The following is a 23,478-nucleotide window of genomic DNA, read 5'->3' as shown; positions in this document are numbered from 1 at the left end:
CTAAAAATGGTACCTATAAAAACTATAACTCGTCTCGCAAAAAACAAGCCCTCATACAGCTCCGTCAAGGAAAAAATGTAAAAGTTATGGTTCTCACAACATTAGCGGCAGAAAAAATACATTATTTTTCAAAAGTAATTTTATTGTGCAAAAAGTTGTAAAACATGAAAAAGTGCTATAAATTAGGTATCGCCGGAATCGTACTGATCCGCAAAATAAAGTTAACATGTAGTTTATAATGCTTGGTGAACGCTGTATAAAAAAAACTAAATAGCTATGCCAGAATTGCTGTATTTTGGTCACCTGGCTCCAATAAATCAGGAAATAAAAAATATGCAGTTGTGCCCGAGGGGAACATTTCTTCTGTTTCAAAAGGCGATTTATCAAGGCCTTAAAATTAGGGTACCAGGAAGGGTAGGGCCCAAACATATCTGCTGGAACCGAGGGTGCCCTTATTATAGCAGGACAACAGTTTCCAGAAAAATTCCCCAAACTGCAAAGGCGCGGAGTGTGGACCAAAAGGGGCATAAGAAAGGACGCCATATATCAGTGCGACACCGGCCTGTGCAGAAAGGATTGCTTCACAGCATAATATGGATTATTTTTTATTGTTTTTTTTTTACCCCATTATTATACCACCTTAATATGCCCCTGATGTACTCTGCCCAGCTTACATGTACCCCCACATTATAAACTGAAATACCAATAAAACTCCAAACAAAACTACTACCAAGCAAATCATGCTCCAAAAGCCAAATGGCGCTCCCTCCGCTCTGAACCCTACAATGTGCCCAAACAGCAGTTTACTTCCACATATATGGCATTGCCATACCCGGGAGAACCCTTTTAACAATTTTTGGGGTGTATGTCTCCAGTGGCACAAGCTGGGCACAACATATTTGCTACTGAAATGGCATATCTAGGGAAAAATTTACAATTTTACTTTGCACCATCTGCAGTGCAATCATATATTGAAAAGACCTGTGGGGTGAAAATGCTCACTACACCTCTAGATAAATTCCTCAAAGGATGTAGTTTCCTAAATGGAGTCACTTTTTGGGCGTTTTCACTGTTTTGGTCCCTCAGGGGCTTTGCAAATGTGACATGGCCTCCGCAAACCATTCCTGCTAAATTTGAGCTCCAAAAGCCAAATGGCGCACTTTCCCTTTTAAACCATGCTGTTTTTAAAAACAGCCATTTATGACCACCGTATTGTTTTACTCGGGAGAAATTGTTTTACAAATGTTGCCGTGCTTTTTCTCCTTTAGTCCTTGTGGAAATGAGAAAAAATTAGCTAAACGTATGTTTTCTTTGAAAAAATTTAGATTTTAATTTTCACGGCCTAATTCCAATAATTTTGGCAATAAACTTGTGGTATCAAAATGCTCACTATACCCCTAGATAATTTTTTTGAGGGGTCTAGTTTCCCAAATGGGATAACTTTTGGGGGATTTCCACTGTTTTGGCACCGCAAGAGCCCTTCAAACCTGACATGGTACCTAAAATATATTCTAATAAAAACGAGGCCCAAAATCCACGAGGTGCTCCTTTGCTTCGGAGGCCGCTGCTTCAGTCCATAAGCACACTAGGGCCACATGTGGGATATTTCCTAAAACTGCAGAACCTGGGAAATAAATGTTGAGTTGTGTTTCTTTGGTAAAACTTTCTGTTTAACAAAAAAAAAAAATGGATTAAAAATGAATTTCTGCCCAAAAAAATTAAATTTGTAAATTTCACCTCTACATTGCTTTAATTCCTGTGAAACGTCTAAAGGGTTAAGAAACTTTATAAATGCTGTTTTGAATACTTTGAAGTGTGAAGTTTTTAAAATGGGGTGACTTATTGGGGGTTTCTAACATATAAGATTCTCAAAGCAACTTCACAACTGAACTGGCCCCTGTAAAAATAGGGATTTGAAATTTTCTGGAAAATGTGAGAAATTGCTGCTAAAGTTCTAAGCCTTGTAACGTCCTAGAAAAATAAAAGGACATTCAAAAAAACTATGCCAATCTAAAGTAGACATATGGGAAATGTTAACAACTTTGTGTGGTATAACTGTCTGTCTTACAAGCAGATACATTTAAATGTAGAAAAATGCAAATTTTTGCAATTTTTCGCTACATTTTGGTGTTTTTCACAATTAAATGCTGAATGTATCGAGTACGTTTTGCCAGTAACATAAAGTCCAATGTGTCACGAGAAAACCTCAGAATCGCTTGGATAGGTGAAAGCATTTCGAAGTTATTACCACATAAAGTGAAACATGTCAGATTTGAAAAATGGGGCTCTGTCAGGAAGGTCAAAATTGGCCAAAGCGGGAAGGGGTTAAAAAAATAAAACTATTTGCTAAAAAAATAAAATAAAAAATGTTTTGTGTCGCCATATTCTGAGAGACATAACTTTTTTATTTTTCCATCAATTTAGTAGTGTGAGGACTTAATTTTTGAGGGGCGAGCTGTAGTTTTCAACGATACCATTTTGGGGTATATGCGAACTTTTGATCACTTTTTATTCCTTTTTTTTTGTTTAGAGCTAAGGTGACCAAAAAAACATAAATTTGCATGTTTTATATATGGTTTTTTTACGGCGTTTACCGAGCGGGTTAAACAATGGTATATTGTCATAGTTTGGACTTTTATGGATGCGGCGATACCAGTTGTGTTAACTTTTTTTTTTTTTTTTAACATTGCTTTATGGGAAAATGGGAAAAGGGTGATTTTTTGAACTTTTAATACTTAGTTTTTTTGGAACATAAAAAAAACCTGTATTTAACTATCGTTAGCTTTTTTTTTATTAGTCCCCCTAGGAGTTTTGAACCAGCGATCGTTGGATCACTTATTAATGTATTGCTGTATATAGTGATTCTGACAGTCTCCTACAAAGACCTGCCTGATTCTAACAACTTAAATGCTGCGGTCGCGATTGACCACGGCATTTAAGGTGTTAAATGGGCGGAATCAAAGATCACTTTGTGAGCTCGCTCCATACCGTACTAATACGTGACATGTTGTTAAGGGGTTCAAACCACCTGCCCAATATTGTGAGTCGTCTAGCCATGAGAATTTGGCCCTCATCAGTCGCTCATATCTTAATACTTGATCATTTTTCCTGCTTCCAACACATCAACTTCAAGAACTGACTGTTCACTTGCTACCTTATATATCTTACCCCTTGTCAGGTGCCATTGTAACAAGATAATCTTGTGAAGTCAAGAAAATACTACCTGTGGGGAAGAAACAGTTTAGGAGAAAAAGAAAAATTAAAAGTGAAGGTGGAATGGTACTGCATAAAGACCGGACGGTATCAGTTAGAAATTTGGTATAGACTTTTCCTGGGCACTCAAGAATGAGCAGAGAAGTACGGGAGGAGAACCAAGAAAGTGAGCAGCTAAGCAGGGTCAAAATTAGCATGTTAAAGAGCGGTATGTAGAAGATGACTGTAGATGCATCGTTTAATCGCCACAGAGGTTTGAGCGATGAGCTCCTCCATCCTATGTGTTACTACATTACTATAATAATAGCGCTAGGTTTAAACAACGGAAATTTGCGAGTTTACTCCACGTGCTTATTTTAACAATCCAGTTTAAGTGTCGCTAAATGCAGTCTGGCTGCTCAGTCGGCAGCGTTTGGCAGACACAAGAATGGCAAGTTTGGGCAGCCCCTCTTTAGTGCTACAGTGCCCTCTGCAGATAATGCCACAGTGCCCTCTTTAGATGATGCCACAGCGCCCTCTATAGATAATGCCATACACACACCTGTAGATAATGCCACAGTGCCCTCTGTAGATAATGCCATACTTCCCCTAGATAATGCCACTGTAATGCCACAGTACCGTCTGTAGATACTGCGCAGTGCCCTCTAGATACTGCCACAGTGCCCTCTGTAGATAATGCCACCCCCTAGGTAATGCCACACTGCCCACTGTAGATAATGCCATAGTATCCTCTGTAGATACTGCGCAATACCCTCTGTAGATACTGCCACAGTGCCCTCTGTAGATAATGCCACCCTTTAGATAATGCCACACTGCCCTCTGTAGATAATGCCACACTAACCTCTGTAGATAATGCCACAGTGCCCTTTGTAGATATTGCCACACACACACTCTCTCTGCTGGAGGAGCCCCTGACGTCAGGGGATCCTCCTGGACCGGAATGTGATGTCAGGGGCATCTTCAGAGCCGGAGTCCCATAGCAGAGCACTAGTATAGGCTCTGCTCCGGAACTCTCTGGAAGCCTCTGACATCACTGTCCATATATGGGGCAAGCCCAGAGCCAGAGTCCCAGGCAGAGCGCTACTAGCACTCTGCCTGGGACTCCAGCTCTGCTTCTGACATCACTGTCCATATATGTCCATCCTGTGTGTTGGAGCAATCTCTCCGAACCATTCCCCCAGAGTTTGAGGGTTCGTTGATTTAATTAAAGCAGCAAAGGATGACCATTTTACCTGAAGGAGGTTGGCGCGTCAGGGAGCATTTGTATGTGGATTGGGCCATGGGAAACATAAATAAAAGGTTGGCCTCTAGGGTATTGGGAATGGAAGTACCCATCACTTCAAAAATTATTCACAAAGGATAGGGCAGATCCACGATATGTGGGTCATGGTGCCACAGCGACATTCTATATCAGGGACGGCAGGAAACCATCTATGGAGAAGTGCTAGAACTTAGTACCATCTAGTTAAATGTTATAACTAGTCTGCTGGGCTTTAGTAGCAATAACCACTCCGTGTCATAGATAAAAATATTTTGACCATTGAGCTTCTGAAAATGTTTGCTTAATTCAGATTTTCAGGCCCTACAAAAGGGGGGGGAGTTGTTGGGAGCGGTTTGATAGGAGTAGACCATAAAGCGCCAATATTGCGTGTGAGGGACACGTCCAAGAGGGGCACATCTCTTCGAAAAAATGTAGGGTGTGGTGGAGATTGGTGGAGTGTTTGATTAAGGAATGGAGCTGGGTATATGCAAATCTATCTGAAAGAAGGGTTGAAAGTGGATGCAGGGACGTGTCATTAATGACATAGCCTTAAGCCACTTAAGAGGGACTATTGGGAGCATCCTGGTGGGATTATCGGTGATTGGAAGCAGCGGATCCTTCAGGTCAATACTTCAGATGACCTCTGTAGGAATGGATTATCGCCAAGGTATGAGTACCTCTATGTATCCTGGTTGACCAAAACATCAAACAAATGTGCTAAAGCAGTGTAATATATAATTTTTTAAGAACATTAGGTGCAAATTTACTATTGTTATTGCGCCAAATCTTGCCCTTTTTCAGCCTTTTTTTTTGGTGCAAATAAATTTAGACAAATTTATTATTGATTTGTGCTAAAAAAAACAACCCAGATGTTTGCACTTTACTAAACACTTTTCAAAAGTGTCTAGAAAAGGCGGCATGGCTTTGTGGAAAGTGCATGTCTTAAATGCGCTGACATTCTCCTGAATTTTTGCACAAAAAAATGTCAACTAAGCTAACCCAGAGGTAGTATAAGGAGAAGAAAAGTGTCTAACATGTCTAGCAAGATGAGCCAAATATTTATACAGTGATACATTTGGTGCATCTTCTTACTGCCTAGTTTAAGTTTGTGCTGCCTAAATATTAGACCGCATTAATAAATCTTCCGCATTATAGCTCTGCAGCCTTGTGTGTTTGGAACTCGTCAGTGACAGTGACTGTTTTGCTGAGAATTAACAGTTGAGGATACATTATATATTGTATAGGATAACTTACTCTTACTGTAAATTATAAGAATATTAGAAATCACCAAAGAGTTCCATGATCATATACAAGCAAAAGGCCACAGTCCAAGGGCTCGTCCACACGTAACGGAATAATTCTGTTGAAACTAGCAGACAATCTGCTGCGGCAAAAACGCACCATTTCCTGCGTTTTTGACTGCGGAAAATGATGTGTATTTTGCTGCGTTTTTCTCAATGCTGGGAGATGGTGAGTGACATCTATGAAAAACGCAGCAATTCAGTCCATTTTCCGCAGCAGGAAATGACATGCGGTCCAAAAAATACTCAACACAGGTCAATTCCTGCTCGGAATATTTATGCAGCGTGTGGATGAGATTTGTTGAATCTCACCCACTTTGCTGCTACTGTATTCTGCGTATTTTCCGTCCGCTATTCTGGGCGGAAAATACGCAGCAATTCCGATACGTTTGGACAAGTCCTAAGTGCAGTTAAGTAAGTGAGGTCACAGTCTGCAGCACCAACGGTGTGTATTATGTTGTTTTGCAGCACCTAGAAGTCAGAACTGTATCATACACATTGTTGCTGCTTCCGAAGACACTCTTTTTTAAAAATACCATACTACATGTCAGTCAAACAGAGGTTGACACAGGAGACGCAACTTTTCTGCTAAAGCAATCTGCAACAGACTTTTTCTGTAGGAAAAGTACAGTAGTGTCAATGTAGTGCCACTCATCTCTATTATCAGGTTTTGACATCAGAATGTGGTGATTAGACAAATATTAACAGACTACATATTTTCGTTGACGTATTATGTAATGTTTTATGTACATACCAAGTTCATATAATGCCTCCTACAACTGGTTACCATTTAAAAGGGTTTTCCCCCAAAACACATGTGTCCCCTATCCACAGAATAGGGGATACATGTGTGATTGCTGGGTGTCCGACCGCTAGGACCCCCAACAATGAGAACGGGACCGAAAGTCCCCCGAAGTGCTCCATGAGAATGAAGAGGTAGTGCGCATGCTCAGCCATCGCTCCATTCATTTCTATGGAGCTGCCACAGACAGTGGAACCGGAAGTCCCATAGAAATGAATGGAGCGCTGGCCGAGCATGCACACTACCTCTTCATTCTCATGGAGCACTTTGGGCGACTTTTGGTCCCCTATACTCCTCATCGCTAGAAGTTCCAGCAGTCGGACCCCCAGCGATCACACATGTATCCCCTATCCTGTGGAAAAACCGGCGATATGCAGCTTCTATGTAAAGTGGAAACATTTAAGCTGCATCTTTAAAACTAACCAACGTTTTTAATAATAATATATTATAAATATCTTTAATATACCAAAATACTTACATTAAATAAAAAATTACATCAAATGTTTACATAGCCTTTAAAGACCAGGATTGTTCGAGCCTTAAAGAGGCTCTGTCACAACATTATAAGTGCCCTATCTCCTACATAAGGAGATTGGCGCTGTAATGTAGGTGAAAGGAGGTGTAAGGATCTATTTTTACCACGTTAGGAGAGATTTTATCTTTATGCTAATTACTTTCTTGATGCCCAAGTGGGCGTGTTTTTATCTTAGACCAAGTGGGCGTTGTACAGAGGAGTGTATGACGCTGACCAATCAGCGTCATGCACTTCTCTCCATTCATTTACTCAGAGCATAGTGACACTGCATTATTCACTATGTGCTGTCACATACTCACACATTAACATTACTGAAGTGTTTAGACAGTGAACAGACATTCCTTCCAGCCAGGACGGGATGTCTATTCACAATCCCGACACTTCGTTAACGTTTCTGTGGTACTTACAACAGAGCAAGCGTAATCTCGCAAGATCACGCTGCAAATGACAGGTTACAGGGAGATTATGCTTTGTTCTGCTGTAAGTACCACAGAAACGTTAGTGAAGTACCGGGATTGTGAATAGACATCCCGTCCTGTCTGGAAGGAATGTCTATTCACTGCCTAAACACTTCAGTATTGTTAATGTGTCAGTATAAGACCGCACATAGCGATCTAGCAGGATCCCTATGCGCTAAGTAAATGAATGGAGAGAAGTGTATGACGCTGATTGGTCACTGATTGGTCAGCGTCATACACTCCTCTGCACAACGCCCACTTGGTCAATAGTAAAAACACGCACCACTTGGGCATTAAGAAACTAATTAGCATAAAGCTAAAATCGCTCCTAACGTTGTGAAAATAGATAGTTTTTTTAAATAAAAAGCACTGCTGACATCTACATTATAGCGTCCATCTCCTTATGTAGGATATAGGGCACTTATAATGTGGTGACAGAGCCTCTTTAAGGATCAAGCACTTTTTCCGTTTTTTCATCGTCACATTCCAGGTGCAATAACTTTTGCATTTTTCCAATGACGTATGAAGTCTTGTTAATGAGGGATGAGTTTTATTTTCTAATGGCACCATTTTGTGGTGCATATAACTTATTGATTAACTTTTATTAACTTATTGTCTTTAGGGGAATGGAAAAAAAGCGCTGTAATTCCGCCATTGTTTTTTACGTTTTAAATTTATGCCGTGTGCCATGCGGCATAAATAATGTGTTCCCTTTACACAGCTCCTATGCCCATACAATTAGAATGACGTTCATGTGCTGGATTCTGTGGCAACTAGCTTTGGCAGATGATGTACATGTACGTCATTCTTTGTTATGGGGTAATTAAGCAAATAAATACTCAACACTCAACTCAACTGATCTGGCAGTTTAATGTCCGTACAAAATAACAGTGGAAACCCCAAAAAGTGACCCCATTTTGGAAACTACACCCGTCAAGGTATTTTGCTATATTTATTGAAGTTAATCTGTGAAAATAAATATCTAAATTTTTTCTGAAAAAACAGAGTTTTAATATTTACAAGGAATAAAGAAGAAAATGCACCCCAACATTTGTAAAGCATCTTCTCCCGATTACGGAAATATCCCATATGTGGTAATAAACTGCTGTTTGGACCCACAGCAGGGCTCAGAAGGGAAGGAGCACTATTTGGATTTTGGATCGCAGATTTTGAGGGATTGGTTTTCAGTGCCATGTCGCATTTGCAATGCACTGGAGGGACCAAAACAGTGGAAACGCCGCATTTTGGAAACTAGACCCCTCAAGGAATTTCATCAACATTTTTGTCCACTAAAATGTTGCATTTTTTCATTTTCACAAGGGATAAAGGAAAAAAAGCACCCCAACATTTGTAAAGCAATTTCTTCCGAGTACGGCAATATTCCGCATCTGGTAATAAATGTTTTTTTATTAGAAATTAATTAACCTTTTCAGGACTGATCCTTTTAAATTTTTAGTTTATCACTTCCCGCCTTCCAAACGCCATAACTTTTTTATTTTTCCGTCAGTAGAGCGGTGTGAGGGCTTATTTTTTGCGGGAAGAGTTGTAGTTCCTATTGACACCATTTAAAGTACCATTACATGTACTGGGGAACTGATAATAAAATTCTTTGCCGGGTGAAATTGGAAAAAACTGAGATTCCTTGTTTTTGGGGTTTTGTTTTTACCGCTTTCACATTGTTTTGTATCAGCATATTCTGAGAGCCATAATTTTTTTATTTATTGGTCGATTGAGCGGTTTGGGAGCTTATTTTTGGCAAGAAGAGCTGTAGTTTTTATTGGTACAATTTTTTGGTACATACAACATATTGATCATTACTTCTTATTACGTTTTATTTAGAACTAAGGTGACAAAAAAACAGCGATTTTGGCGTTTTAAATTCTTTATTTCTTACGCCGTTCATCGTGCGCCATAAATTACATTTTACTTTATTCTGCGTGTCGGTACGATTATGGCGATACCATATGTATATAGTTTTTTTTATGTTTTCAGCGTTTGCACAATAAAATCACTGTTTTTATAAAAAAAAAAATTTGTGTCACCATATTCTTAGAGCCATAACTTTTTTTATTTTTCAGTCAAAAAAACTGTGTAAGGGCTTGTTCTTTGCAGGACGGGTTGTAGTTTTTATTGGTACTGTTTTGGGGTACTTGCGGCTTTTTGACCACATTTTATTCTATATTTTGGGAGGGGTGGTGACCAAGAAATAGTGATACTGGCATTGTTTTTCGTGGTGTTCACCGTGCGGGAAAAATAACATTATAGTTTTATAGATTGGGTCGTTACAAACGCAGTGATACCAAATATGTGTACTTTTTTTTAATGTTTTCATTTTTTTTCCTAAAAGGCTTTTTATAGGAAAAAAAACTACTTTTTACACTTTTATCAAAGATTTTTATTAACTTTTTTTAACTTTTCTTTTAACATTTTACACTTTTTTTTTATCTGCAGCTCTGATCGCTTCTACAATACATTACACTACCTAGTAGTGTAATGTATTCCAACTGTCAGTGTGACGTCACGGTCACTCTGACAGTAAGCTAGGGTCCTCATAGGCTTCCATACATGGCAGACCCGGAGGCCGTTGTCTGGCCTCCGGATGCCATGACAACAATCGGCAGCCCCCATGCAATTGCATGGGGGCTGCCGATGTACTACAAACCCTCTAAATGCGGCGATCGCAATCGATCGCCGCATTTAAGGGCATAATTGCCAAAATCAGCAGTGATGAGCCGCTGATCAGCAACAGTGGAGTGTCAGCTGTAGGGGACAGCTGACCTACCGGATCCCGATGCACACTGTCGCCGACAGTGTGCATCGGGAATGACACAGTGACTTCCTGTCACTCTGACAGGCTGGTCCTGATAGGCTTCTGTCCATGGCAGACACGGAGGCCATTGTTTGGCCTCCGGTTGCCATGCCAACCATCGGCAAACCTCGTAATTTTATTGTGGGGTCTGCCGATGTTCTAGAAACCCCTAAAATGCGGCGATTGCAATCGATTGCTGCATGTAAGGGGTTAATTGCCGAAATCAGCAGCAATGAGCCGCTGATCTGCAACAGTGGAGTGTCATCTGTCGGGGACCTCCCGGTTCCTGGTGCACCGGGAACAGCGCAGTAAGGGTATGTGCACACAACCTATTTTCAGACGTAATTCAGGCGTTTTACACCTCGAATTACGTCTGAAAAGACGGCTCCAATACGTCTGCAAACATCTGCCCATTGCTTGCAATGGGTCTTACGATGTTCTGTTCAGACGAGGTGTAATTGTACGGTGTCGATGTCAAAAGATGGCGCTTAAAATTACGCCCGCGTCAAAGAAGTGCAGGACACTTGGAACGTTTTTGGAGCTGTTTTTCATTGACTCCAATGAAGAACAGCTCCAATTACGTCCGTAAAAGACGCAGCGAAAAACGTGAGTGCAAGCAAAAACGTCTGAAATTCAGGAGCTGTTTGCGCCTGAAAACAGCTCCGTAATTTCAGACATATTTTGTGTTTGTATGTGATCATACCCTAACTGTACATAGTTGTGTGCTAAGACACTGGCCACCAGGACATTCAGTTGCATCGTGGTGCGCCTAGGGGTTAACATGTCTGAAGTTGTTCCCTCTGCCTTGCCCCAGCTACCTACACACATCCACAGTACAACCCCCTACAGTGACGTAAAAAAAAAGTTGGAAGATTTTATGGGGTCCCACCCCTATTCAAGGTGGGTCATTTGATGATAATGCCCCCAAACACCATTAGTTGTTTCTATCAGAGCCATTATGTCAGGGGATCAACGCCCATACATAACACCATGTATTGGGGTGACAAACACGGCCATAGCATGTGACTGCTTTACTTGACACTAGAGCAGCAGTTTCTTTGTTTCAGGCTTTCTGCAGGGGGCTCGACTGCCGGCCGTATTATGATCAAGTGGTTTGAAGGCCAGGTGTTCAAGGCTTCTCGGTACAATGTAAGATCCAGATAGGAGATGGATCTATCTTACCAGTGACCGTACTGATCTCTAATTTTCCAGGCAATATCCTTGGTAGTGGATATACGGAGAGGTCAGAACATCGATAGCGGGAGATACACTTTTGTTACCTTAATCCGCTCACTTCGTCTCTGAGGTGAAGGTCCCCATAATAGGGAAAGTTAATTGGATCCCAGTACACACCCCTTCCCCAAATGCCATTGTTAAATAAAAGCAGAACCGGTAGCCAGAAGGCTAAAAGAGATCAGAGAAACCATCAACAGATTAGAGAGACCATCAAGAGGCTGGTGGATAAGGGTGTCTCCAGACCAGCCACCAGCCCATCCAACAGTCCAGTATGGCCTGTACGCAAGCAACATGGCACCTACAGACTTATGATCGGCTACTGGGGCATCAATAAAGTAGCCCCCCCACACTGCATTCAGCTATTTCAGTCAGATAATGTGTCCCTTGTTAAGAAAATTGCAGAAGAGTTACATGCAGTAATTATCTTGGCCAATGCATTCTTCTTCACCCCCATCGATGAAGACTCACAAGATTAGTTTGCTTTCACCTGGGAAGGGAGACAAAACACATTAAAGAGAAAATACACGGCAAAGATTTTATCATTGATCTTTATTAAAATTGCAATAATAGTAAAAGGTATATGAGTGGGGATACCCTACCACAAAGTTGTGCTCCCTGGCCTAAACACAAAAGTAGTCCTATCTTCTTAGAAGATGTATACAGCATGATAAAACTTATTAAAAAAATCTAAGTATCCATAAAAAGTCGCATGACATAAATGGCAGTCAATAGAGGAAATAGCACATAAGAGTATAATGACCAGGAGAGACACCGCACCCCAACACCCGTTTTACCCTGGCATCGTCTGGGGGAAGGAGATCGTATTCTCCAACGTCCTCCCACAGGGCTACATCCATTTGCCCACCGTCTGTCACGGGCCTGTGGCCAGAGATTTGGAAAACATTCCCACTCTTGATTACACAACTTTACCACAGTCTTCAGGATAAGACTACACACAAGCGTGTTTGTAGTCTGCTACCATGGAGACACATGGGAGTCACAGGAGCTGTAGACACAAGATGATAGAATACTTTTAAACAAGTTGTTATTTTAGATTCATTGGAGCAATAAAAACAATTGTTGCAAAATTGAACCTACACTTTTTACCAATACTTGCCCAAAATGTGAAGTGAAAAGGAATTTCTCAAAACCCCAGACTTATTATTATTATTTTTGGGGATTTAAGAAGCCAGTACTACTGTCTGGTTACTGGTTCTTAGCGTCATAGAAGTTTTCCCACAAGACTTTAGTAGAGGAAATAAATGCACCTACAATTATACTGCAGGAGGACATGACTGCTGGCTCAGCCTGAAGTGTTATCTGCCTTCTTTCTCATAATAGCCTTTTAATGGAGAGTTTCTCCTGCAAGAAAAATGTCAGTAAAGCTTCATGCCTTATGCCCTAATAATCGTTTTGCTAATTGAGGCATTTACTTTACTCCTGCTGCTTTACTAATGCGCTCTTATATAGCGGCTTATAGATAGTTTCCCTTTCACTTCCAAATCTGCTCCCTACTCATGATAGGAGGAGGACAACCAGCTGGAAGCAGACACATTAAAATGGAAAATTAAAAACTTCAACATCATTTCCTGTACATGAACATGTACAAAAACTTCAAGTTCAGCTGCGTGAGCCTCCGCATTTCAGTGTACCCATCCCCCAAGGGCAGCATTTTTCTGCAGCTCCCTTTCCTGTTGCTCTCATTGTAGCTTCTTATACATTTCAACAGGGATGTAGTTCGAAGTCACAGGACTTCATAGGTAAGCTCGGAATATAGACCTTCAATGGCAAAAATGTATCTATCAGGGTCCTGATTCTAAAGCGATAGTGTTGTAGGAACATTCAGCATCTGCTTTAGGTGGCCAGTGAAATATTCAGCATTTGGCCCTTGGTGGCCAGTGCTACTTGTATCATTCAGTGCCTAGTGGCATCTGGAACATTTATTGTTTGCTACCCGGGTGGTACATTTAACATTTTATTCCTGGTGGTCAGTAGTAGAATCATTGTCCAGTCCCAGCTGGTATGTAGCACAACTTTTGGAACATTGAGGCAATGTTCACACGCAAGATCAAAAACGGCTGAAAATGCGGAGCTGTTTTCAGAGAAAACAGCCTCTGATTTTCAGCCGTTTTTTGAGCTGAAAATGTTTTTCAAGGTGTTTTTCTAGACGTTTTTGGAGCTGTTTTTCTATTGACACAAGGAAAAGCTGCTCCAAAAATGGCTAAAGAAGTGACATGCTCCTTTTTACGGGGCGTTTTTTTACACGCCGTTTTTTAAAACGCCCTGTCTGAATGAAACGGGCGGAAATCTGTAGGTGTTCAGTTACTGTTTTTTCAGGCGTATTTCAGGGCGAAAAGCGTTTGAACATACCCTGATAGTCAGTGGTGCAGTCAATGTCCAGTTACAGGCGGCCTGTATGTATCTCTATAATCGCAGAAGCCTGAGTATTGCTGAAGATGAAACTAGTGACGTTACTTTGTTCCTGTGGCCTTCTTCAGCCTTTAGTCCCAACTGCAGTGATAACCCCTGCTGAAAGCATAAGCAAACAATCATTTCTCTTGTCTTTAAAACACAATTTATCCTACACAATCTTAGTTCAGTCTATTAATATTAAATACTAAAAGAAAACGGAAGAACTTTTGATTAAGATTACACGTCACATGTCCCGCATTTTGGCCTTTGTATTTTATAACCTTAGCATCCCATATCTTTCGTGGCTGTGGTTTTTCCAATTGACCATAATAGGAAGAAACTGAAAATTTTAAAATGTGGTAAGGCCTTGCTCACACAGTGCAGATCTGGCATACTTGCCGACATCCCAAAGCACCAGGGAGACTCCTAGAAAAAGGGGAGACCTCCAGGCAGAGCAGGCAAATCTGGGTTGCCCCATGTTCCTGACCAAATCCCCCTCTCTTCCCATTCCTGCAGTCCTCTTCCTCTGTATACAACTCCTGAAACAGAGGACTTTATGTATATAGGGGGTCTGGTCTAAGGTCTGTATTAGTTTAGGGGGTCTGGGGTCTTTATTTAGGGGGTCTGGTCTGTATTAGTTTAGGGGTGTGATGAAAGGGGCCGTATGCACTATTCAAATGCCATGCTGGGTTGGGTTGTGTCCTACATAAATAGGCATGGCGTAATGGAAAACATTTTACTTAGGAAAAGTATAAAGAAAAGAATTAGCATTTTTCTTCATTTCAATCTTGATATGTGTTAAAAAAAAACCACAACAACCTATAGTGAAACTGTGTGACCGAGCCTAAATATTCCATCTTGGTTTTCTATAAATGCAATTCCTAGACATCTGTTTATTAAAGTTCCTAAGCCGAGTTACTCCATGTCAAGAAATTACATGACAGTATCCCCAAGACTATGATCATATACTGTGCTACCTATAAAAAGCATGGCATTACAAAGCGAGTACCCCCTAGAGACATAGTATGTACCCCCTAGAGACATAGTATGTACCCCCTAGAGACATAGTATGTACCCCCTAGAGACATAGTATGTACCCCCTAGAGACATAGTATGTACCCCCTAGAGACATAGTATGTACCCCCTAGAGACATAGTATGTACCCCCTAGAGACATAGTATGTACCCCCTAGAGACATAGTATGTACCCCCTAGAGACATAGTATGTACCCCCTAGAGACATAGTATGTATCCACTAGAGACATAGTATGTACCCCCTAGAGACATAGTATGTACCCCCTAGAGACATAGTATGTACCTCCTAGAGACATAGTATGTACCCCCTAGAGACATAGTATGTACCCCCTAGAAACATAGTATGTACCCCCTAGAGACATAGTATGTACCCCCTAGAGACATAGTATGTACCCCCTAGAGACATAGTATGTACCCCCTAGAGACATAGTATGTACCCTCTAGAGACATAGTATGTACCCCCTAGAGACATAGTATGTACCCCCTAGAGACATAGTATGTACCCCCTAGAGACATAGTATGTACCCCCTAGAGACATAGTATGTACCCCCTAGAGACATAGTATGTACCCCCTAGAGACATAGTATGTACCCCCTAGAGACATAGTATGTACCCCCTAGAGACATAGTATGTACCCCCTAGAGACATAGTATGTACCCCCTAGAGACATAGTATGTACCCCCTAGAGACATAGTATGTATCCACTAGAGACATAGTATGTACCCCCTAGAGACATAGTATGTACCCCCTAGAGACATAGTATGTACCCCCTAGAGACATAGTATGTACCCCCTAGAGACATAGTATGTACCCCCTAGAGACATAGTATGTACCCCCTAGAGACATAGTATGTACCCCCTAGAGACATAGTATGTACCCCCTAGAGACATAGTATGTACCCTCTAGAGACATAGTATGTACCCCCTAGAGACATAGTATGTACCCCCTAGAGACATAGTATGTACCCCCTAGAGACATAGTATGTACCTCCTAGAGACATAGTATGTACCCCCTAGAGACATAGTATGTACCCCCTAGAGACATAGTATGTACCCCCTAGAGACATAGTATGTACCCCCTAGAGACATAGTATGTACCTCCTAGAGACATAGTATGTACCCCCTAGAGACATAGTATGTACCCCCTAGAGACATAGTATGTACCCCCTAGAGACATAGTATGTACCCCCTAGAGACATAGTATGTATCCACTAGAGACATAGTATGTACCCCCTAGAGACATAGTATGTACCCCCTAGAGACATAGTATGTACCTCCTAGAGACATAGTATGTACCCCCTAGAGACATAGTATGTACCCCCTAGAGACATAGTATGTACCCCCTAGAGACATAGTATGTACCCCCTAGAGACATAGTATGTACCCCCTAGAGACATAGTATGTACCCTCTAGAGACATAGTATGTACCCCCTAGAGACATAGTATGTACCCCCTAGAGACATAGTATGTACCCCCTAGAGACATAGTATGTACCTCCTAGAGACATAGTATGTACCCCCTAGAGACATAGTATGTACCCCCTAGAGACATAGTATGTACCCCCTAGAGACATAGTATGTACCCCCTAGAGACATAGTATGTACCTCCTAGAGACATAGTATGTACCCCCTAGAGACATAGTATGTACCCCCTAGAGACATAGTATGTACCCCCTAGAGACATAGTATGTACCCCCTAGAGACATAGTATGTACCCCCTAGGTCCTAGACACTAAAACTGTATTCAACATGCAATTTCTCTACCTCAAAAACCGTCCCAATGTGTACAAACGTAAACCCTTGTGATGGGAAGCAGCAGAGAACTGATCAGGTGGCCAGCATTAGGGTATGTGCACACGTAGTGACCAAAAACGTCTGAAAATACAGAGCTGTTTTCAAGGGAAAACAGCCCCTGATTTTCAGACGTTTTTTGAGCAACTCGCGTTTTTCGCGCCGTTTTCGCTGCGTTTTTTCCGTCCGTTTTTGGAGCTATTTTCATTGGAGTCTATGAGAAAACAGCTCCAAAAACGTCCAAAGAAGTGTCCTGCACTTCTTTTTACGAGGCGTAATTTTACGCGTCGTAATTGCCGTACGACGCGTAAAATTACGCGTCGTGGGAACTATACAGCGTTATACCCATAGAAAGTAATGGGCAGATGTTTGACAACGTATTTGAGACGTATTTTCAGACGTAAAACGAGGCAAAAAACGCCTCGTATACGTCTGAAAATAGGTCGTGTGAACCCAGCCTTAGGCTATGTTCACACGGGGTCTTTTGCCGAGTTTTTTGACGCGGAAACCGCGTCGCAAAACTCGGCAGAAACGGCCCGAGAACGCCTCCCATTGATTTCAATGGGAGGCGTCGGCGTCTTTTTCCCGCGAGCAGTAAAACTGCCTCGCGGGAAAAAGAAGCGACATGCCCTATCTTCGGGCGCTTCCGCCTCCGACCTCCCATTGACTTCAATGGGAGGCAGGAGAAAGCGTGTTTTCTGCCCGCGGCGCTCAATGGCCGCGGGCGAAAAACGGCGCGATCATTGCTATTCACACGGAGTATTTTGGGGGAGGAATATCTGCCTCAAAATTCCGTTTGGAGCTTTGAGGCAGATATTCCTCCCCCAAAATACTCCGTGTGAACATAGCCTTAGAGCTGAGCTGGACATGTTATACATTGTTATGGGGGTACTTGTTGCTTGCAGTATTACTAGGTCAGTGATTATAAATGGCAATGTTATCAGGGTTCTGTCCATGTCTTACACTGTTATGGGGTACTTACTGTGTATGGCAATGTTATGGGGGCACTACCTATGACTTGCATTGTTATTTGGGTACTGACTTTGACTAGCATTGTTATGGAGAACAGCCCATGGCTTGCACTATGGGGGCACTGTAGCTGGCTCTCTTATAATTGCACTGGGCCTGTGAAGAAGGGTGCTGAGAGACTATCTTCTTTATTTCTGATTGGCTGTAGTATTTTCATCCAGGAGTGACAGTCGCGGTGCATGACAGGGACATATATACTATGTACAGTGTATACATTACAGTCACATACAGGAACGTCAGTAGCACAGCGCTGTTTCTGGGGGTGCACAATATAGTGAAGGACTGTGTACATCACTATAGACAACGTGTGATCGGGCAGCAGGTGATCGCTGTTGGCCTATACTCCACCCCTGGGTGTGGGTCATGTATCGGCTATAGATGCCGCGGATCCGGCTGTACAGCAGCTGTGAGATATGATGATAGGGGCGGCATAGACGTGGTGATAGGAGCGGGAGAGACGTGGCGGAGGGGGGTGAGCTGTCAGCCATGAGAATCCTCTTTCTTGCCTGTCTGAGAGCCAACACCGGTAATTCTACCACCGCCGACAGGATCAAGTAAGTGACAGCTCCAGCAGTGCAGATAAAGGGACGTGTATATGTGGGGGCCAGAAACTACCATATTCTAGTCATTAGATCGTCAGTACTGTGAGACAGCTACAGTAATGTATGGAGAGTGGTGACCGGGTACAGTAATGTATGGAGAGTGGTGACCGGGTACAGTAATGTATGGAGAGTGGTGACCGGGTACAGTAATGTATGGAGAGTGGTGACCGGGTACAGTAATGTATGGAGAGTGGTGACCGGGTACAGTAATGTATGGAGAGTGGTGACCGGGTACAGTAATGTATGGAGAGTGGTGACCGGGTACAGTAATGTATGGAGAGTGGTGACCGGGTACAGTAATGTATGGAGAGTGGTGACCGGGTACAGTAGTCTATGGAGTGTGGTGACCGGGTACAGTAATGTATGGAGTGCGGTGACCGGGTACAGTAATGTATGGAGAGTGGTGACCGGGTACAGTAATGTATGGAGAGTGGTGACCGGGTACAGTAATGTATGGAGAGTGGTGACCGGGTACAGTAATGTATGGAGAGTGGTGACCGGGTACAGTAATGTATGGAGAGTGGTGACCGGGTACAGTAATGTATGGAGAGTGGTGACCGGGTACAGTAATGTATGGAGAGTGGTGACCGGGTACAGTAATCTATGGAGAGTGGTGACCGGGTACAGTAATGTATGGAGAGTGGTGACCGGGTACAGTAATGTATGGAGAGTGGTGACCGGGTACAGTAGTCTATGGAGAGTGGTGACCGGGTACAGTAGTCTATGGAGAGTGGTGACCGGGTACAGTAATGTATGGAGAGTGGTGACCGGGTACAGTAATGTATGGAGAGCGGTGACCGGGTACAGTAATGTATGGAGAGTGGTGACTGGGTACAGTAATCTATGGAGATTAAAACCACAGAAAAGGCCATACTCACAGATTAGGTGGTGGGTAAAATACCCATTCCAAACAGGACGCAACCAGGTCAGAGAATGCGGTTGATGGGAAGTGCCCAGGTGTGTTTAAATAATGATAGCCACTCCCACTTACCTTGAGAGGAGTGGTGTGTTGGGCATGGAAGTAAATGTGTAATAATAATAAATAAATAATAAAGTACTGTGTATAGTGCACATGTGAGGTATAGGGGACATGACTAAGTGTAGTGTGTAGAAATCAGGGCTGTGAGTGAAACAAAAACGTGAGTGTAGTGTGTAAAACATGGAGGCATAGTGTTTGGATAGTGAGGCACAGCATATATCGCCGAATAGCAGCCTATTTATAACGCCCATATTGTAAGAGAGCGGGCTGCCCTGCATGCAGTGCCAAACATCCGCACACCAGGCTATCCCAGCATCATAAGACTCTATGGAGAGTAGTGACCGGGTACAGTAATCTATGGAGAGTAGTGACCGGGTACAGTAATCTGTGGTGACCGGGTACAGTAATGTATGGAGAGTGGTGACCGGGTACAGTAATGTATGGAGGGCGGTGACCGGGTACAGTAGTCTATGGAGAGCGGTGACCGGGTACAGTAGTCTATGGAGAGTGGTGACCGGGTACAGTAGTCTATGGAGAGTGGTGACCGGGTACAGTAGTCTATGGAGAGTGGTGACCGGGTACAGTAGTCTATGGAGAGTGGTGACCGGGTACAGTAGTCTATGGGGAGTGGTGACCGGGTACAGTAATCTATGGAGTGTGGTGACCGGGTACAGTAGTCTATGGAGTGTGGTGACCGGGTACAGTAGTCTATGGAGAGTGGTGACCGGGTACAGTAATGTATGGAGAGTGGTGACCGGGTACAGTAATGTATGGAGAGTGGTGACCGGGTACAGTAATGTATGGAGAGTGGTGACCGGGTACAGTAATGTATGGAGAGTGGTGACGGGTACAGTAATGTATGGAGAGTGGTGACCGGGTACAGTAATGTATGGAGAGGTGACCGGGTACAGTAGTCTATGGAGAGTGGTGACCGGGTACAGTAATCTATGGAGAGTGGTGACCGGGTACAGTAGTCTACGGAGTGTGGTGACCGGGTACAGTAATCTATGGAGTGTGGTGACCGGGTACAGTAGTCTATGGAGAGTGGTGACCGGGTACAGTAGTCTATGGAGTGTGGTGACCGGGTACAGTAGTCTATGGAGTGTGGAGACCGGGTACAGTAATCTATGGAGTGTGGTGACCGGGTACAGTAATGTATGGAGAGTGGTAACCGGGTACAGTAATCTATGGAGAGTAGTGACCGGGTACAGTAATGTATGGAGAGTGGTGACCGGGTACAGTAGTCTATGGAGAGGGGTGAGACAGGTACAGTAGTCCATGGAGGGGGGTGAGACGGGTACAGTGGTCTATGGAGGGGGTGAGACAGGTACAGTGATCTATGGAGGGGGGTGAGACAGGTACAGTAGTCTATGGGGGTGGTGAGACTAGTACAGTGGTCTATGGAGTGGGGTGAGACTGGTACAGTAGCATATTGAGTATTATAGTGGTAAAAGGACTGTAATGTAAATGCCACAGAAATTTGTGATTGGGTTGATATGGGCACGCGTTGTGTGCCTGCCCATATCAAAATGTTTGGGATTGAGGGCTTTTTGAATCTTCTGTCTGAGTCTGTCTATTCCAGATTTGTACCCACTATCTTCGTGGGAGGTAATGTTTCTCCTGTCACCACTTCCCTTCTCCTTCATATCAATCTTACATGGATAGAAGTGGCCATCCCGGAGGGAGCGGGGCATCGCATACGTTTTGATAGCATATATCATTGCACACGCTATCAGTCAACCCAAATGTAATCATATATTGAGTCTCAGAACTTCCAGTTTCAAGAATTTCCATAACTATAGCACGTGACACCCATTCAGCACTGAGAAACTCTGACACAACGTTCTGAATGCCCGGCCATTTAAATCAGCGGAATTTTCGGTTAGATTTCCAGTACGGGTGTATTCACACAGTACAGTCGAATCTTGGTTGCCAGCGCTGTAGAATATAATGTGATCCTACAGCGCTGGCGAGCATTCTGCATACTGGAGCCATGGAGATGAGCAGGACGCTCTGTTTTCTAATGCAGAGTTAGCAGCCGGCAGCACGGATTACGGGCAGTTTGTGTTGTATTTAGAAGCAAAATCGCTAATAAGTCATTTAGGAAAAAAAACCATTATTGTCCACACTCCAGCTTTATAATCATTCTTCTATATAATGTCAATATAATGGACGGAGCTTTGTTTTCATGATACAGAGCTCCAAATCTCCCGAGTAAACCTGGACCCCTTAAATCCCTTCCCATAGATGTACGCCGTTGGGAGCCAGCACTTAACTTTCAGCGCCATACATTTACGGAGAACTCGGGCTCACGTGCGTGATAAAGGCTTACTCACGTGTGATTCTAAGTTGATACCGGGCGTTAACAGCCTGGATCAGAGAAGCCGTTCTTGGCATCTACTCTTCAAACTTCATGTTGTGCCGTTCCTTTATTCTTCTTCTTGGAAATGTATTAATAAATTGAGAACTGTGTGTTATCTTTTCCTTTTTCGGTAGGGTGAGTACCAACTCTGACATTGTCCAATCAGTGCTGACCGTGTAGCGAGACACCAGTTTGACCATAGAAATGGTAATACACAGTTGTCAGTTTGTTCATACATTCCCAGGAGGAATAACAGAGGAAAAACACAATGCAGTGTTGCAAGAGAGTGATTGTTATTTCATGGGAAATACAAATACTTACTAAAAGAGACATGTCAGGAGAACCGAGAGCTCCTTTTTAAAACAATGTGAGGTGCACTTTAAGAACTATAGACTTCACCTTGCACTTTCATGACCTCTAGAAAAGCATTTACCCTGCAGCCATGTGCAATAGGGAATGTATTATATTCAAACTCAACGAGACCCATGAAAGAGACCTCCGCAAATAGTCTGGTCACTTCCTAAACAAGGCCTAAGATAAATCCCAAGTACATCGGAGTCGTATTATTTCTAAGTGCTGTGAAGTACAGTACTGTGTGTCCTCTCGAGGCTTTACTGTGAAGAGGCTTAGGCCTCATTCACACTTCCGTCTTCCATTGTACGGCCGCTTATGATAGGGGTGGGTGTCTGCATCAACTTTTACATCAGCGGTTTATATTTTTGTCAGAAATAATGAATTCTAGTGTGATCTACAATGTTCTAGAAAATATCTTTCAAAGTTGATGTTGATCTGTATGACTTTCTACAGGGCTCCAATCTGAGAGGGTTTTTTGTGACCTTTTGAAAGCTTATAATATCTGTTCACAGAATGTTTGTGTAACTGGTTTGGTGATTTACGTCAGCGTTGTTATCGTGTGTTAAGTTTACCCAGTAACTTCCCCTTTCATACTAGGTGCACATTGCTCTGAGCAGAAGCCGTCCTTCTGTTACAATGTGTACTCGAGGACAGAGGACCCATATCACGCATACATATAATGGCTGATGCTTTCAATGTTTTTGCCACGTAGGGGGCCCCCCAGTGATCAGCTGTGATCTGTGGGGAACATGGCAGCAAGCGTTCAATTTCGCCAAGCCGTGCCACCACAGTGGAAATGTACCAGTACATGAGAATGTACGATGTGCCGAGTCCTTTAGAGTAAGATACTCTTTGCGTGGCGTTCTGATCTGGCTTATAGATGGAGGTTCTGAACAGGGAACCCCCACTATTGACTCCTAGTTGGGTATTTCAAAATGGGTTTTCTTAACTAGACAATCGGTTACCGCAAGCTTGTGGCGGGCATTTGGTGCCTGCAGTGAACTGGATGTTTTCCGGTTTCTTTACATGAGGGATTGCCCTTTCTATTTATTAACGGCCACTTGTTGGATTGGAATACTCTTTGATCTCTCAAAATGCGTTTCAAACTTTATTTTGATCCGAAATATTGAAATAAATAGGCAGAAATGCTAAATTTGTTAATGTTGGGTTCTGACACTGGAAATAAATATTTTTAATATCCGGCTAGAGAATGGTTTGCCGTTTTTGTGGTTGGCAGATATGTATATAAGGTAGTGTCGCTTTTACCCGTTTTTGTGTTAGATTTACTACCATGAACTGGTG

The 23,478-nt window shown here is 42.7% G+C and overlaps 1 protein-coding gene across 3 annotated transcripts in view; it reads left to right on the top strand.

Annotated features, from left to right (window-relative positions):
* Nucleotides 1–18,120: 18,120 nt before the first annotated feature.
* GLT1D1 (glycosyltransferase 1 domain containing 1) overlaps nucleotides 18,121–23,478 on the top strand; it is a 115,766-nt gene continuing 110,408 nt past the window's right edge. For 2 of the 3 annotated variants that reach the window (XM_075833421.1, XM_075833402.1), the window contains exon 1: nucleotides 18,121–18,433. In XM_075833421.1, the coding sequence (XP_075689536.1) occupies nucleotides 18,366–18,433 (68 nt within the window). In that variant the 5' untranslated portion in view covers nucleotides 18,121–18,365. The remainder of the gene's footprint in view (nucleotides 18,434–23,478) is intronic. The other variant, XM_075833412.1, reaches the window with a different exon arrangement.

This window comes from Rhinoderma darwinii, chromosome 1 (assembly GCF_050947455.1).
Source record: "Rhinoderma darwinii isolate aRhiDar2 chromosome 1, aRhiDar2.hap1, whole genome shotgun sequence".
Lineage (NCBI taxonomy): Eukaryota > Metazoa > Chordata > Amphibia > Anura > Rhinodermatidae > Rhinoderma > Rhinoderma darwinii.
This window is presented reverse-complemented; position numbering and strand designations above follow the sequence as displayed.